This window comes from Carcharhinus amblyrhynchos, chromosome 9, assembly GCF_965287045.1.
Source record: "Carcharhinus amblyrhynchos chromosome 9, sCarAmb.v2.hapA, whole genome shotgun sequence".
Lineage (NCBI taxonomy): Eukaryota > Metazoa > Chordata > Chondrichthyes > Carcharhiniformes > Carcharhinidae > Carcharhinus > Carcharhinus amblyrhynchos.
The window spans coordinates 1,270,287-1,288,400 of NC_137332.1; the positions used below are offsets into that span (position 1 = coordinate 1,270,287).

At 47.1% G+C, this 18,114-nt stretch overlaps 1 protein-coding gene across 1 annotated transcript in view; it reads left to right on the plus strand.

Moving 5' to 3' along the window:
- vav3a (vav 3 guanine nucleotide exchange factor a) overlaps positions 1–18,114 on the plus strand; it is a 119,990-nt gene that overhangs the window by 11,499 nt on the left and 90,377 nt on the right. Inside the window, 1 exon segment of the mRNA XM_080196443.1 lies at positions 6,393–6,509. Within this exon segment, the coding sequence (XP_080052569.1) occupies positions 6,393–6,509 (117 nt within the window).

Here is an 18,114-nt window from a genome sequence, read left to right on the forward strand (position 1 = left end):
AACACTACAGCACAAACAGGCCCTTTGGCCCACAAGTTGTGCTGATCATATCCGTACCTACTAGGCCTATCTATAACTCTCAATCCCATTAAATCCCATATACTCATCCAGAAGTCTCTTAAAAGACCCCAGCGAGTTCGCCTCTCCCACCACCGATGGCAGCTGATTCCACTCACTCACCACCCTCTGAGTGAAAAACTTACCCTTTATGATTGGCTGGTTTGTGACTATGTGAAGTGCATGGCACCCCCTCACTCTGTGTGCTTCAGAATCTGGAAAGTTATAGTCAGCGTCACGAGTATCCACATGTGAGCCTGAGCTGTTTGATTCCTGTGTTGTACAATTGTTACTTTTCCCTCACCGGTTATCACTTTGCCAGGACCTTTCCACTCTTGCCAGCCCTCTCTTTTATGATATATCCTCTCTCCCAGTGGAAACTGTATCCCTGATGGTCTTACTCAGGAAATTCTCTCCAAAACCTCAGCTTTAGTGAAAGTCTGTCTGGCTGCAAGGAGCACATTCAGATGAGCAGAGGAAGTCAGGCTCCTGCTAATCCCTTCTAGAGCAGGGGCAACATCTGATAGGACCAAAGGCAACTCCAGAATTCTGCCATACTCAATCCCCCGGGTATTGACAAAGAGTTATCTGTGTGCACCAGGCATGCCAGTGCCACTTTCAATTTACCATCTGGTTGATCGGCCCATATTGTATCTAACATGTTATCAGTATTGTATGTAACGTTATCTATCGCAGTATTGTTTCTCCCGTATAGACCATTACTGAACGGGATCTCAGCTGCAATGTCTGTAACTGTGATCTTCAACTTTCCACACATCTTGAAATTTCTCATTGGTAAATTCTCTGCCATTATCCATCAGGAATTTTGCTGTTGTCCCAAATCCTGTTCTTATCCATTTTAACAATGGTCCAGGTGGAGGATGTGGTCAAGAAGGCGTATGGTGTACTGGCCTTCATTAATCAAGGGATTGAGTTTAGGAGTCGGGAGGTAATGCTGCAAATTTATAGGACTCTTGTCAGACCCAACTTGGAGTACTGTGCGCAGTTCTGGTCGCCTCACTACGAGAAGGATGTGGAAGCTATTGAGAGGGTGCAGAGGAGATTTACAAGGATGTTGCCTGGATTGGGAGGCATGCCTTATGAAGATAGGTTGAGGGAGCTGGGTCTCTTCTCCCTGGAGAGATGAAGGTTGAGAGGCGACCTGATAGAGGTTTATAAAATGTTGAGAGGAATAGATAGGGTGGATTCTCGGAGGCTATTTCCCAGGGCTGAAATGGTCGCTATGAGAGGACACAGGTTTAAGGTGCTGGGAAGCAAGTACAGAGGAGATGTTAGGGGTAAGTTTTTCACTCAGAGGGTGGTGAGTGAGTGGAATCGGCTGCCGTCAGTGGTGGTGGAGGCGAACTCGCTGGGGTCTTTTAAAAGACTTCTGGATGAGTACATGGGATCTAATGGGATTGGGAGTTACAGATAGTTCTATGGCTTGGTAGGTATAGATGTGATCGCCGCAACTTGTGGGCTGAAGGGCCTGTTTGTGCTGTAGTGTTCTGTTCTATGTTCCATGTGTCTTCACCAGCTATTGCGGTGAAACCACTCAATCTACTTGCCACATCTACACAGTGTTACAGAAAAAAAACCCTCTTTGTCTCATACATTTCAGTCCATTGTCACTGCATCATTAAACTTCCTGACTGGTGGCAGTTTCACAACAGCACGTGTGGGTGTTTTCTGATATTTTGTACAAATTTCACACCGAGCTGTGGCTCGGTCAATAAGGGCGGATTCTCACAGTAAAGTTTTTAACCCCGGGGTCATTCTGAGGAGTCTGTACTATCTCTCAGGCCAGTCTGGGTGAGGTCCAGACCTTGGTACAGTGCTGGAGCTGGTGTCTAAGCAGTGCTTGACAGAATGGTCACCTTGGTGTGAATGTTCCAGACCCTCGTGGTGGGACCCATCATGAAGATTTTGCGGATGGCCAAGGATCCATTGGTCTTTGGTGGGATTGGATGATCCCAGAGGTGGGTGGGATCTGGAAATCCCTCCCATTGTGTCCTCCTCAAGTTGACATTCCAGTGACAGGACAGCGAGAGGCAATGTTTCAAATCAGCTGTTTGCTATTCAATAACCACGTGGACACATGGATCTTGTGGGGTTTTTTTTTAGCCACAGTATTTATTCTCTTCAGATTGTGTAATTGAACTGTTTTGTTTTTGATTGGAACAGGGGACTGATCGTGAAGTGATGCTCAGTGATTCACTGGATCACGGTTTATAACCAGCATGGAGGCTGAACTTTAACCCATCCCAACTCAGATCAAATCCCATTCGCCCATCATCCCCTCGACTCTCTGACTTGCCTCAGCTCCTGGTCTGGCAATGTCTTAATTAGAAAATTCTCATCCTAGCTTTCAAATCCCTCACTGCCCCACCCCCTCCCTATCTCTGTAACCTCCTCCAGCCCCTACACCCCTCCCTATCTCTGTAACCTCCTCCAGCCCCCTACACCCCCTCCCTATCTCTGTAACCTCCTCCAGCCCCTACACCCTTCCCTATCTCTGTAACCTCCTCCAACCCCCTACACCCTCCCTATCTCTGTAACCTCCTCCAGCCCCTACACCCCTCCCTATCTCTGTAACCTCCTACACCCCTCCCTATCTCTGTAACCTCCTCCAGCCCCTACACCCCTCCCTATCTCTGTAACCCCCTCCAGCCCCTACACCCCCTCCCTACCTCTGTAACCCCCTCCAACCCCCACACCCCCTCCCTATCTCTGTAACCTCCTCCAACCCCCTACTCCTGTCCCTATCTTTCAAAGCGATCTTTCACAGTGCTCAGCAAATGATGTACCTGTAATAAAGAAGGACTGTAGAAAAAGAGATAATCAGCCATGGATATCAAAGGAAATAAAGGAGGGGATCAAATTGAAAGAAAATGCACACAAAGTGGGAAAGGTTAGTGGGAACCTCGAGGATTGGGAAATCTTTAAAGGTCAGCAGAAAGCCACAAAAAAAGTGACAAAGTAAGATGGATTATAAGAATAAACTGGCTCAGAATATAAAAACAGATAGCAAAAGTTTCCACAAATATAAAAGGAAAATGAGTGGCTAAAATAAACACTGGTCTGTTAGAGGATGAGAGGAAGAAAGTTCTCAGAACTTTCCATTCACCCGACGAAGGGGCAAACCCCGAAAGCTTGTGAGTTTACTATCAAATAAATCGGTTGGACTTAAACCTGGTGTTGTCAGACTTCTCACTGTCTCATAGAAGACAGAGGGTGGTGATGGAGGGAAAATTTTCAGACTGGGGGCCAGTTACCAGCGGTGTACCACAGGGATCAGTGCTGGGTCCTCTGCTATTTGTGATTTTTATCAATGACTTGGAAGAGGGGGCTGAAGGGTGGGTTAGTAAATTTGCTGATGACACCAAGATTGGTGGAGTCGTGGATGAGGTGGAGGGCTGTTGCAGGCTGCAAAGAGACATTGATAGGATGCAGAGCTGGGCAGAAAAGTGGCAGATGGAGTTTAACCCTGATAAGTGCGAGGTGATTCATTTTGGTCGGACAAACTTGAATGTGGATTACAGGGTCAACAGCAGGATTCTGAGGAATGTGGAGGAACAGAGAGATCTTGGGGTTCACATCCACAGATCTCTGAAGGTTACCACTCAAGTGGATAGAGCTGTGAAGAAGGCTTATAGTGTGTTAGTGTTTATTAACAGGGGGTTTGAGTTTAAGAGCCGTGGGGTTATGCTGCAACTATACAGGACCTTGGTGAGACCACATTTGGAATATTGTGTTCAGTTCTGGTCACCTCACTATAAGAAGGATGTGGAAGCATTGGAGAGAGTGCAGAGGAGATTTACCAGGATGCTGCCTGGTTTGGAGGGTAGGTCTTATGAGGAAAGGTTGAGGGAACTGGAGCTTTTCTCCTTAGAGCGGAGGAGGATGAGAGGCGATTTAAAAGAAGTTTGTAAGATGATGAGGGGGATTGATAGAGTGGACGTTCAGAGACTATTTCCTCGGGTGGATGTAGCTGTTAGTAGGGGGCATAACTATAAGGTTCATGGTGGGAGGTAGATTCTTTACTCAGAGAGTGGTTGGGGTGTGGAATGCACTGCCTGCTGTGATAGTGGAGTCGGACACTTTAGGAACTTTCAAGCGGTTATTGGATAGGCACATGGAGCACACCAGAATGATAGGGAGTGGGATAGCTTGATCTTGGGTTCGGACAAAGCCCGGGACAACATTGAGGACCGAAGGGCCTGTACTGTGCTGTACTGTTCTATGTTCTAGGTAGTTTTGGGCAAGTTAATGGGGCTAAAGGTAGACAAGTCTCCTGGTCCTGATGGAATGCATCCCAGGGTACTAAAAGAGATGGTGGGAGAAATAGCAAGGGTACTCGTGGTAATTTACCAAAATTCACTGGACTCTGGGGTGGTTCCCGCAGATTGAAAAACAGCAAATGTGACGCCACTGTTTAAAAAAGGAAGTAGACAAAAGGCAGGTAACTATAGCTGGTTAGCTTAACGTCTGTAGTAGGGAAAATGCTTGAATCTATCATCAAGGAAGAAAGTGAGACATCTGAATATAAATTGTCCCATTGGTAAGATGCAGCATGGGTTCATGAAGGGCAGGTTAGGTTTGACTAATTTGGTGGAATCCTTTGAGAACATTCCATGTGCAGTGGATAACGGGGAACCTGTGGATGTGGTGTATCTGGATTTCCAGAAGGCATTTGACAAGGTGCCGCACCAAAGACTGCTACATAAGGTCAAGGTGCACGGTGTTACGGGTAATGTATTAGCATGGATAGAGGATTGGTTAACTAACAGAAAGCAAAGAGTGGGGGTAAATGGGTGTTTTTCTGGTTGGCGATCAGTGGCTAGTGGTGTTCCTCAAGGATGAGTGTTGGGACCGCAATTGTTTACGATTTACATCGATGATTTGGAGTTGGGGACCAAGTGTAATGTGTCGGAGTTCGCAGATGACACTAAGATGGGTGGAAGAGTAAAGTGTGCAGAGGATGCTGAAAGTCTGCAAAGGGATATAGATAGTCTAAGTGAGTGGGTGAGGGTCTGGCAGATGGAGTACAATGTTGGTAAATGTGAGGTCATCCATTTTGGTCGGAATAACAGCAAAATGGACTATTATTTAAATGGTAAAAAATTGCAGCATGCTGCTGTGCAGAGGGATCTGGGTGTCCTTGTACAGGAATCTCAAGGAGTTGGTTTGCAGATGCAGCAGGTAATTAAGAAGGCAAATGGAATTTTGTCCTTCGTTGCTAGAGGGATAGAGTTTAAAAACAGCGAGGTTATTTTGCAGCTGTATAAGATGCTGGTGAGGCCACACCTGGAGTTACTGTGTACAGTTTTGGTCTCCTTACTTGAGAAAGGATATACTGGCACTGGAGGGGGTGCAGAGGAGATTCACTGGGTTGATTCCGGAGTTGAGAGGGTTGGCTTATGAGGAGAGACTGAGTAGACTGGGGCTATACTCATTGGAATTCAGAAGAATGAGGGGAGATCTTATAGAAACATCTAAGGTTATGATGGGAATAGATAAGATAGAAGCAGGGAAGTGGTTTCCACTGGCGGGTGAAACTAGAACTAGGGGGGATAGCCTCAAAATAAGGGGAAGCAGATTTAGGACTGAGTTGAGGAGGAACTTCTTCACACGAAGGGTTGTGAATCTGTGGAATTCCCTGACCAGTGAAACAGTTGAGGCTCCCTCATTGAATGTTTTTAAGTCAGGGATAGCCCCTACATCCCTTCCCTATCTCTATAACCTCCTATTCTTCCTACACCCCTCCCTAGCTCTGTAACCTCCTCCAGCCCCTACACCCCTCCCTAACTCTGTAACTGCCTCCAGCCCTCACACCCCTACCTATCTCTGTAACCTCCTCCAGTCGTCACACCCCTCCCTCTCTCTGTAACCTCCTCCAGCCCCTACACCCCTCCCTATCTCCATAACCTCCTCCAGCCCCTACACCCCTCCCTATCTCTGTAACCTCCTCCAGCCCCTACACCCCTCCCTATCTCTGTAACCCCCTCCAGTTTCACTGATCTGAGATTGCTACACTCCTCCCATTCTAGTTTCTGGGCAATGTCTAATTTCTATCTTTCCTCAGCATCTTCAGCAGTGTGAATCCTAAGCTCTGGAATCCCCTTCCCTGCAGTTCTCCTGAAAACCCAACCCTTTGATGAAGCTTTTAGCCACCTGTCCTATCTCCCTCTGTGCCAGTGTCTGAGTTTGTCTGAGTTCTGGGACTCAGACAACCTGGGATGTCTAACTGTGAAGGTGCTATATAAATGCAAGTTGTTGGTAGCTGCTTATCCCTTTCCTGATAATGATTCAACTGCACTTTCTTCCTCTTGTAGTTTCTGTGTTTGAAGAACATTCGGATGTTTCTCACCACTTGTTGTGACACTTTCGGCATGAGGAAGAATGAACTTTTCGATGCTTTTGATCTTTTTGATGTCCGTGACTTTGCAAAGGTAAGAAAGAGTCAGCTCCTTTACTGTCCAATCAGAATGTGCTGTCTCTGTGTTGACTAATCAGGGTAGTTGGACCATTCCTGTCCAGTTCAGACCATTAACCTTGTTGCCCAGTCAGGAGTGACTGTCTTTGGGCTCTCTTGGTGATGGTATAAAGGTTTAAATGATGTGGATCAGGGGACACACTCCAATCTCCTCTCCATTCCTGCTGAATGCAGCTGGTCAGAGTCAATGCCAAACCCAACCAAAGACCCTTCATGTGGACTTTGGGTGAAATGTGGGACTAAGCAATTGAAAGGTGATTTTCTCACGTTCACAAGGAAGCTGTGATCCTCTCTGTGATGTTCGTGACGGGGAATCGGGGATGAACAGTGTCTGAGTTATCTCCCTGCGCTCTGTTTCCGGGAGTCCTGACAGATAACTTGGCACAGAGTGTGGAAGTGAAGTCACTTCTGGTTTAGAAGGATCATTAACTAGTTAAAGTAATAATCATCATTGCACAGGAGAATGAGTGGGGAGATCATTGCATCAGGGGTTGAAGCGTTGAAGACAGTTATCGGAGAGTGAGTTAGTTCAGGAAAGATTGAGTGATTGGGAAAGTGAGGAAAGTTTGCATTTACTAAACCTCAGACACATTAAAATCGAGCTTTGGCCCTGTCCAACCCTCACTCCTGCAGAACTGCCTCTCTGCTCCTCAGTATCTGCTCAGTGTCCAGCCCCAGTACTGACCCCATCACCAATACTGAACACTCACATCCCAAAAGTGAAACCATTTTACTTCCGCCTTTATACAATTTCACAGATTTGAAATCGATCATAAGGGGAATCAGAAATTCTTAACTCACAGGAGGAGGCCATTCAGCCCATCCTGACTAATACTGACTCTGTGAAAGAGCTATCCAATTAGTCCCAGTCCCCCTGTTATTTCCATTCTACAAATTTTTCCCCTTCAACTCGCTCTTTTGGGAGTTGGGAGATAATGCTGCAGCTGTATAAGACCCTTGTCAGATCCCACTTGGAGTACTGTGCTCAGTTCTGGTCGCCTCACTACAGGAAGGATGTGGAAGCCATTGAAAGGGTGCAGAGGAGATTTACAAGGATGTTGTCCGGATTGGGTGGCATGCCTTATGAAGATAGGTTGAGGGAGCTTGGTCTTTTCTCCCTGGAGAGATGAAGGTTGAGGGGTGACCTGTTAGAGGTTTATAAGATGTTGAGAGGAATAGATAGGGTGGATTCTCAGAGGCTATTTCCCAGGGCTGAAATGGTCGCTACGAGAGGACACAGATTTAAGGTGCTGGGGAGCAGGTACAGAGGAGATGTCAGGGGCATGTTTTTCACTCAGAGGGTGGTGGGTGAGTGGAATCGGCTGCTGGCGGTGGTGGTGGAGGCAAATTTGATAGGGTCTTTTAAGAGACTTCTGAATGAGTACATGGAACTTAATAGGATTGAGGGTTTTAGGAAAACCTAGTAGGTCGAGATATGATTGGTACAACTTGTGGGTCGAAGGGCCTGTTTGTGCTGTAGTTTTTTTACGTTCTCTCCAATTGCCTTTTGAAGGTTATTATTGAATCTGCTTCCACCGGCCTTTCAGGCAGCACATTCCAGATCACAACAACTCACTGTGTCAAATAAATTCCCCTCATCTCCTCCTCTGGTTCTTTTCCCGATTCTCTTCAATCTGTGTCCCTCTGGTTACCCACCCTCCTGTCACTGCAAACACTTTCTCCTGATTTACTCCATCAAAACTCTTCCTGATTTTGAGCTCCTCTATTAAATCTCCTCTTAACCTTCTGTGCTCCCAGAAGAACAATCCCAGCTTCTCCAGTCTCTCCACATTCACTGAGGTCCCTCATCCTTGGGAACATTCTAGTAAATCTCCTCTGCACCCTCTCCAAGGCCCTGACATTCCTCCTAAAGTGTGGAGCCCAGAACTGGACACTATTCTCCAGCCGGGGTCTAGGCAGTGAAGTGTGAAAGGTTTAATCTCTCTCTCCATTTTTGCACTCTGTCTCTTATGGCAATGCTCAGCAGCATCAGATCATTGGAAATAGGAGCCGGAGTCAGCCATTTCCCTTTGAGGCTACTGAGTTGTGACTGGCTAAGGAACAGTAGAAGAGAGATCAAAATATCTGAACTGATTTATTGAGTAAATCTATCTCCAGATATATAAGACTATTGGCACTACTCAATCCAAACCGTGAGCTTTGTCCTACCAGACTCCGAGTTGTGTGACCTTCTCTTGAAGCACCATGTGGATGGCATTGTCCCTGTGACTGTGGTTACCCAGGGTGGGTGATAGCGAGCCGAGATATCTGGTGAGGGCAGGTTGTCTTTAATCTGCTTGTTACACTAGACTACATAGAACATAGAACACTACAGCACAAACAGGCCCTTCAGCCCACAAGTTGCACTGATCATATCCTTACGTACTAGGCCTATCTATAACCCTCAATCCCATTAACTACACTACACGAGCTGATTACCCTTCACGAGGTTTGGGCTTTCTTCAGTTGCTGGCTCGAGGGTTCCGTGACTTGCGTTGGGTCGAGCAGGAATTTTGCCAGCCTGTTTATCCTTCCCAAGAATCTGAAGACTTGTGCCCCAGAACTTGCTGCTCCCCTAGCCAAGCCCTCCCAGTACAGTTACAATACTGGCATCTACCCAACAATGCGGAAAGTTGTCCGGGTACATCCTGGAAGCAGGACAAATCCAACCCGGCCAATTACCACCCAATCAGCCTAGTGTCAATTGACAGTTGAATCAAGCAGCACTGACAGGTAGACAGTTAAATGGGTACGATGGGTATCAAGGGATAAGGGTCAAATGCAGGCAATTGGGACTAGCTTAGGGGTTTAAAAAAAGGGTGGCATGAAGACGTTGGGCTGAAGGGCCCTTTTCCATGCTGTAAACCTCTTTGACTCTATGACCTGCTCAGTGACGCCCAGTTTGGGTTTCTCCAGGGGGTCACTCAGCTCCTGACCTCATTACAGCCTTGGACATGGACAAAAGAGCTGAATTCCAGAGGGTGAGGGTGAGAGTGACAGTCCCTCGACATCGAGGCTGCATTCGAACGGGTGTGGCATCATCCAGAAACTGGAATCAATGGGAATCGGGGGCAAACTCTCCGCTGATTGGAGTCATACCTGGTACATAGAGAGATGGTTGTGGAGGATCAGTCATCCCAGCTCCAGGACATCTCTGCAGGAGTCCCTCAGGCTGATGTCCGAGGCCCAACAATCTTCAGTTGCTTCATCGATGACCTTCCCTCCATCATAATGTCGGAAATGGGGATGTTCGTTGATGATTGCACAATGTTCAGCATCATTCATGACTTATAGAATCATAGAACCTTTCCAGTGCAAAAGGAGGTCATTCAGCCCATTAATTTGCACTGACTCTGTTACCCAGGCCCTCCTCCCTACCCTATCCCCATAACCCCATGCATTTACCGCGTCTAATCCATCTCATCAACACATCTTGGACATTAAGGAGCAATTTGGCATGGCCAATCCACCTAACCTGCACATCCTTGCAGTGTGGGAGGAAATTTAGACATGGGGAGAACATGCAAACTCCACACAGACAGTGACCCAAGGTCAGAATTGAACCCAGGTCCCTGGTGTTGTGAGGCAGCAGTGCCAACCACTGTGCCTCCCCCGTAGAGTAACTTACCCAGGCCCTAATCTGTAACCCCACATATATCCAATGCACTAAGGAGCAATTTATCATGGCCAGTCCATCTAACCTCCACATCTTTGATCTGTGGGAGGAAACCGGAGCACTCGGAGGAAACCCACACAGACATGGGGAGAACATGCAGATTCCACACAGACAGTGACCCAATCCAGGAATCAAACCCAGGTCCCTGGCACTGTGAGATAGCAGTGCTAACCACTGTGCTACCCCAGGTCCCTGGCACTATGAGGCAGCAGTGCTAACCACTGTGCTACCCCAGGTCCCTGGCGCTATGAGGCAGCAGTGCTAACCACTGTGCTGCCCCGGGTCCTTGGTGCTGTGAGATAGCAGTGCTAACCACTGTGCTGCCCCAGGTCCCTGGGGCTATGAGGCAGCAGTGCTAACCACTGTGCTGCCCCGGGTCCTTGGTGCTGTGAGATAGCAGTGCTAACCACTGTGCTGCCCCAGGTCCCTGGCGCTATGAGGCAGCAGTGCTAACCACTGTGCTGCCCTGGGTCCCTGGCACTGTGAGACAGCAGTGCCAACCACCGTGCCTCCACAGATACTGAAGCAGTCCATGTCCAAATGCAACAGAATCTGAACAATATCCAGGCTTAGGCTGAAGTGGTAAATAACCTTCACATCACACAAATACCAGGCAATGACCACCCCCAACAAAAGAGAATCTACCCATTGCCCTTTGACAATCAATGGCATTACCATTGCTGAATCCCCCAATATGATTATACTGGAATTACCGTTGATTGGAAACAGAACTGGACTATCTGTATAAATACTGCTGCTACCACAGCAGGTCCAAAGTGGCACAGCGGCACAGTGGTTAGCACTGCTGCCTCACAGCGCCAGGGACTGGGTTCAGTTCCCGGCCTCAAGTCATGTCTGTGTAGAGTTTGCATGTTCTCCCCGTGTCAGCGTGGGATTCCTCCGGGAGCTCCGGTTTCCTCCCACAGTCTGAAAGACGTGCTGGTTAGGGTGCATTGGCCGTGCTAAATTCTCCCTCGGTGTAAACCGAACAGGTGCTGGAGTGTGGCAACTAGGAGATTTTCACAGTAACTTCATTGCGGTGTTAATATAAGCCACTTGTTACACTAATAAATAAAGTTTAAAAGCTAGGAATGATGTGGTGAATAATTCACACCCCCCCCCTCCCCCCCTCCTCCCCTCAAAAGCCTGTCCACCACCCACAAGGCACAAGTCAGGAGTGTGATGGAAGACTGTGCACAGTCTGGATGGGGGCAGCTCCAACAACACTCAAGGAGCTCGACACCATCCAGGACAAAGCAGCCCCACTTGATTGGCATCCCATCCACAAACATCCACTCCCTTCACCACCAACGCTCAGTAACAGCAGTGTGTACTATTTGACAAGCGGCACTGCATGAACTCATCAAGGTTCTTTAGGCAGCACCTTCCAAACCCATGACCTCTACCATCTAGAAGGACAAGAGCAGCAGATACCTGGGAGCACCATCACCTGGAGATTCCTCTCCAAGTCACTCACCATCCTGATCTGCAAATATATCGGCCATTCCTTCACTGTCACTGGGTCAAAGTCCTAGAACTCCCTCCCTAACAGCACTGTGGGTGTACCTACACCACAAGGACTGCAGTGGTTCCAGAAGGTAGCTCACCTCCACCTTCTGAAGGGCAATTAGGGATGGGTAATAAATGCTGGCCAGCCAATGACACCCCATAAATGAATGAAAAAAGCCTGTCTTTCTCATTTCTGTTTGTTCTTTTATCGGAGCGCTGCTTGTAACCGACCTTTGCCCTGCAGCTTGATTCCTCGTGGGTTGCAGACGGCTCAGACATTCTTTTCCTCGTTCCAGTTGTCTGTCAGACAGGATTGTTACACCGACTCCTGATCCAATTCTCAATGAGTGATGTGTCCATTGGTGCAAATCTCTGAATTGAATCTTTTATCGTGCCCCTTCTTGCTGAGAGTCTTCAATATCATTCATGGCCTTGCGTGCAAAAATTCTCTTGTGATCCTTTGCATATCGCAAAGTTTTTATTCTTTCCAGTGTGCCCAACCCATTCATAATAATACTCTGGGCAGTATTTACAGGACGTTGTTCATGGCCATGAGGCTTTTGGACCCTGGCAGGAGTTAATGGCTCAGAGTCGTGGAGGTTTGCAGCATGAAAACAGGCCCTTCAGCCCAACTTGTCCAAGCTGCCAGTTTTTACCACTAAGCTAGTCCCAATTGCCCACATTTGGCCCATATCCCTCGATACTTTTCACTCAGAGGGTGGAGGGTGAGTGGAATCAGCTGCCGTCGGTGGTGGAGGCGAACTTGCTGGGGTCTTTTAAAAGACTTCTGGATGAGTACGTGGGATTTAATGGGATTGGGAGTTACAGATAGTTCTATGGCCTGGTAGGTGTGGATGTGATCGGCGCAACTTGTGGGCCAAAGGGCCTGTTTGTGCTGTAGTGTTCTATGTTCTATACCCATCTTACCCTTGTACCCTTACACATCTTTAAACACTTTTTTATGAAAGACAAAATTGTACCCACTTCTACTACTACCTCTGGCAACTTGTTCCAGACACTCGCCACCCTCTGATGAAAAATTATCCCTCTGGACCCTTTGGTATTTCTCCCTCTGAGCGCTGGTGGTGAAGGGAGTGAATGTCTGTGGAAGGGGTAACAATCCAGCAGGCCTGCTTTGTCCTGGATGGTGTCGAGCTTCTTGAGTGTTGTTGGAGCTGCCCCCATCCCGACAAGTGGGGAGTATTCCATCACACTCCTAATTTGTGCCTTGTAGATGGTGGAGAGACTTTGGGGAGTCAGGAGGTGAGTTTTTCGCCACAAGGTACCTAGCTTTTGAAATTTATTTATTAATGCCACAAGTAAGCTTATATTAATAGTGCAATGAAGTTACTGTGAAAATCCCCGAGTTACCGTACTATTCCCTCTAGTTTTAGACTCCTCTCCCTTTGGGAAAAGATATTGACGATCTAACTGATCTATTATTTTGTAGACTTCCCTCGGCCTTCTACGCTCCAGGGAGAAAAGTCCCAGTCTGTTCAGCCTCTCCTTATAACTCAAACCATCAAGTCCCGGTAGCATCCTAATAAATCTTTTCTGCACTCTTTCTAGTTTAATAATATCCTTTCTATAATAGGGTGAACAGAGCTGCACACAGTATTCCAAGTGTGGCTTTACCAATGTCTTGTACAACTTAAACCAGACATCCCAACTCCTATATTCATGTTCTGACGAATGAAACAAAGCATGCTAAATGCCTTCTTCACCACCTGTGACTCCACTTTCAAGGAGTTATGAACATGTACCTCTAGATCTCTTTGTTCTGTAACTCTCTCCAACGCCCTACCATTAACTGAGTAAGTCCTGCCCTGGTTCAATCTACCAAAATGCATCACCTCACATTTATCTAAATTAAACTCCACCTGCCATTCGTCAGCCCACTGGCCCAGTTGATCAAGATCCTGTTGCAATTGGAGATAACTTTCTTCACTGTCCACTATGCCACCAATCTTGGTGTCATCTGCAAACTTACTAACCATGCTTCCTATATTCTCATCCAAATCATTAATATAAATGACAAATAACAGTGGGCCCAGCACTGATCCCTGAGACACACTGCTGGTCACAGGCCTCCAGTTTGAAAAACAACTCTCTGGCTTCTGTCATCAAGCCAATTTTATATCTATTTGGCTACCTCTGGATCCCGTGGGATTTAACTTTATGCAACAACCTACCATGTGGTACCTTGTCAAAGGCCTTGCTAAAGTCCATGTAGACAACATCAACTGCACTGCCCTCATCTACCTTCTTGGTTACCCCTTCAAAAAAACTCAATCAAATTTGTGAGACATGATTTTCCACTCACAAAGCCACGCTGAATGTCTCTGATCAGTTCTTGTGTCTCTAAATGCCTGTAGATCCTGTCTCTCAGAATACCTTCTAAGAACTTACCGACTACAGATGTGAGGCTAACCGGCCTGTAGTTCCCAGGCTTTTCCCTGCAGCCCTTTTTAAACAAAGGCACAACATTTGCCACCCTCCAATCTTCAGGCTTCTTCAAGATTCGTTCCATGGGGTGGGGGTAGGGGTAGGGTAGAGGTGGGGAAGTGTTGAGGGTGGAGGAGGGCAGTGGGGTGGGGGAGAGTGGAGCAGAGGAGGGGTAGAGAGGGGGCAATGGGGTGGGGATTGTGGAGAGAGAGGGCAGGGGGGTGGGGGCAGAGGAGGGGCAGTGCGGTGGGGGATGGAGTGAGAGAGGGGGAATAAGGGTGATGGGGAGGGGAGGAGCGGGTAGATTGGTGAGGGGGTGGGGAAGGGAGGAGGGAGCGGTGGGGGTGGGGAGGGGAGGGGGGGAATAGGGTCGTGGGGTGGAGGGAATGGGGGGGTTGGGAGCAGGCGGGGGGGAGATTGGTTTCAGAATCCTGTTTTTCCTCTCTCCCGGTACAGCTGTGTTTCGCTGATGGCACAGCGATTCTCTGACTAACCCTCCTTCATGATATGGAGATGCCGGTGTTGGACTGGGATAAACACTGTAAGAAGTCTGACAACACCAGGTTTAAGTCCAACCGAGCTTGTGAGTTTACTATCAAATAAATCGGTTAGACTTAAACCTGGTGTTGTCAGACTTCTTACTGTAACTCTCCTTCTCCAGAGTGAAGTCATCGGTGGACTTCAGTAGGTCAGATGGGGTGATGTTGGTTACCCTGGCTACACTACAGTCTTAAATCAGATTTAAGATCTCCAAATTCATAGCTTTCAGCCAATCGGTACGCTTGCTCTTTTTGGTAATGATTTCTCAGGAGTTTTTACAGTAATTGCTGGGAGTTACTATCCAGCTCGTTTTATCCCCACTGGAGAACATGTTTGAAAAGCCAAATTTATTTTGTCCATTGCTGCCTCTAGTTGCACTGATCTCAGACTGGTGTTCCACAGGGTATGGAAGTCCACACGTGCTGCCAGCTTATTATACCACTGGAAGATTTTCCCTCTGTCATTGTTGGGATCTTTGACTCTGCTGTTGGTTTGGGATTTTCCATGCCCCCCGTCGTTACTTTGTACAGTCCTCAGCTGAACAGTCGGTTTTTCTGTCTCTCTGTCTCCATGTGTCTGCCATGGAACTTTTCTGAAGATCTTCAACTGACTTCAGAAGATCTTGTGTTTTTGCAACATTTTTCAGGATAGACTTGCAAACATTTCTAAAGTTGAGTTTGAGAGATTTTGGTGGCATTCACAGCTGCCACCATGTTGTATTTTGGGCTAACAAGTGGCAGCAAATGTCTGAACAATAACTAATTTTTTACATGAATCTGTAGATATAAAAGACCAAGTGTGACTCAGTCCTCACCACTGGACATTCTCCTCCCAGACTCCTGGTCATGTGACTCTCTCTCACATCATCACGTGGGCGGTACAGTTGCTACAGTCCCACACATTAATCCATTCAACCCTAATGCCATCATTCTACAAGATAATGGCAGATCTTCTACCATTTCCAGCTCCATCCCCATATTCCTTCAAGTTATTAGTACCTAGAAGTTTATTGACTTCTGATTTGAACCTACTGAGGATCTATAAGCCTCTGGAGTGGGGAATCCTAAAGATTCCCACCCTCTGAGAGAAGGAATTCCTTCCTATCTCTGTCCTCAATGACTTGTCCCTTATTCTGTGATTGTGCCCCTGGTTCCTGACTCCCCCAGCCAGGGGACAACATCCTTCCTGTATCTACACTTCACTGAGATCATCTCTCATTTTTCTAAACTCTGGAGAATACAGGCCCCATCTCCTCCATCTCTCATGGCAGTGTGGAACTTTGATTGCCTTTGTACCCTGTCCAACAGGGGAATGCGTACAACCAGGATCTCAGTTTCTGTAACCCTTTAAAAATTGCACCATTCAGTTTAACTTGCATCATCTTCCTTCTTCACCCTAAATTGAAGCATGTAACCACTATAGGAAGGGTGTGATTGCAGTAGTGGGGTTACAGAGGAGACTGACCAGGATGCTGCCTGGTTGGAGTGTTTCAGCTGTGGAGAGAGGCTGGATAGGCTGGTGTTCTCCTTGGAGCAGAGAAGGCTGAGCCGGACCCGATTGAGATGTACAAAATTACATGTAATTACATGAGATGTTCATAGATAGGGTAGATATAAAGAAACCTTTCCCCTGAGTAGAGGGGTCATTAACCAGGGGATGTAGACTTAATATGAACATAAGAACTAGGAGCAGGAGTCGGCCATCTGGCCCCTCGAGCCTGCTCCACCATTCAATAAGATCATGGCTGATCTTTTTGTGGACGTAGCTCCACTTACCCGCCTGCTCACCATAACCCTTAATTCCTTTACTGTTCAAAAATGTATCTATCCTTGCCTTAAAAACATTCAATGAGGGAGCCTCAACTGCTTCACTGGACAGGGAATTCCACAGATTCACAACCCTTTGTGTGAAGAAGTTCCTCCTCAACTCAGTCCTAAATCTGCTTCCCCTTATTTTGAGGCTATACCCCTAGTTCTAGTTTCACCCACCAGTGGAAACAACTTCCCTGCTTCTATCTTATCTATTCCCTTCATAATCTTATATGTTTCTATAAGATCTCCCCTCATTCTTCTGAGTTCCAATGAGTATAGCCCCAGTCTACTCAGTCTCTCCTCATAATCCAACCCTCTAAACCCCAGAATCAACCGAGTGAATCTCCTCTGCACCCTCTCCAGTGCCAGTATATCCTTTCTCAAGTAAGGAGACCAAAACTGTACACAGTAACTCCAGGTGTGGCCTCACCAGCACCTTATACAGCTGCAGGTTTTAAGGTGAGGGGCAGGGGATTTGATGAAAAAACATCTTCACCCTGAGGCTGGTGGGAATCTGGAACTCTGTGCCTGAAAGGGTGGGAGAGGCGGGAACCCTCACAACATTTAAGAAGCATTAAGATGAACACTTGAAATGCCACAGCATACAAGACTACAGACCAGTGCCGGAAGATGGGATTGGGATTTATAGGTGCTTGATAGCTGGCACAGTCAAGATGGGCTGAAGGGCCTCCTTTGTACTGTAAAAGTCTGTGACTCCATGCCTATGACTCTACTTTGCATGAAACCTTATCCACTCTGTGTCTGTTCCACCTGTGATTTCGACATCACTGACTATCCTTGTGGAGTTTTGCGCTCAGGTGGTTTAAGTTGTAAAGCAGGAGCACCAGGAGACACCCATCTACACCCCCCGTCCAGTCAGAAAATTACTGTTCACTGAGCTCTCTGCATTCTGTCGCTTGGCAATCAAATATTCACAGCCCTGGATTCTTATAATCCCTGTGTTTGCATTTTAACCGAGCCCCGTCTCTGATCAATAACCTTACTATCAATAACCTTGATACGGAGTGATCATCCTGATCAGGTAACATCTGCGTTCTTTACAATGTAAAAATCAGGACACAGAAGGACCTCAGCATCTATTCAAAAGTGCGAGTGAACTGGTTTACAAAAATCCACAGCTTCATCATGCCTCTGATTGGAGGACAATTCTTTACTTCCAGCTTTTAAAAACACCATTTAAGTGGACAAACCGTGAGATTTCAGCAGAAGTCTGTAGGTTGAGTCCAAAAACAGAACAACTGGTGCGAGTCAAACCTTTAGGGGAACTTCAGTAAGACTGAGACCTCAGAATAGAAACTTGGCCAAATCAATTTCCTGTGAAAGAACATTTCCTGTCGCACTTCACACTTCTCACAAACTCAGGCCCGTCTCAAACACACGAGTAGTTCCTTATAGTCACTGCTCCAATGTAGGGAATGCAACAGCCAACATGTACACAGCAAGATCCCACAAGCAGCAATGTGAAAATGATCGCAAACTTTCAGTGACATCACTTGAATGATAATTACTGGACATGACAGGAGGAAAATGACAGTGCGGCGCTCCCTCAGCGCTGACCC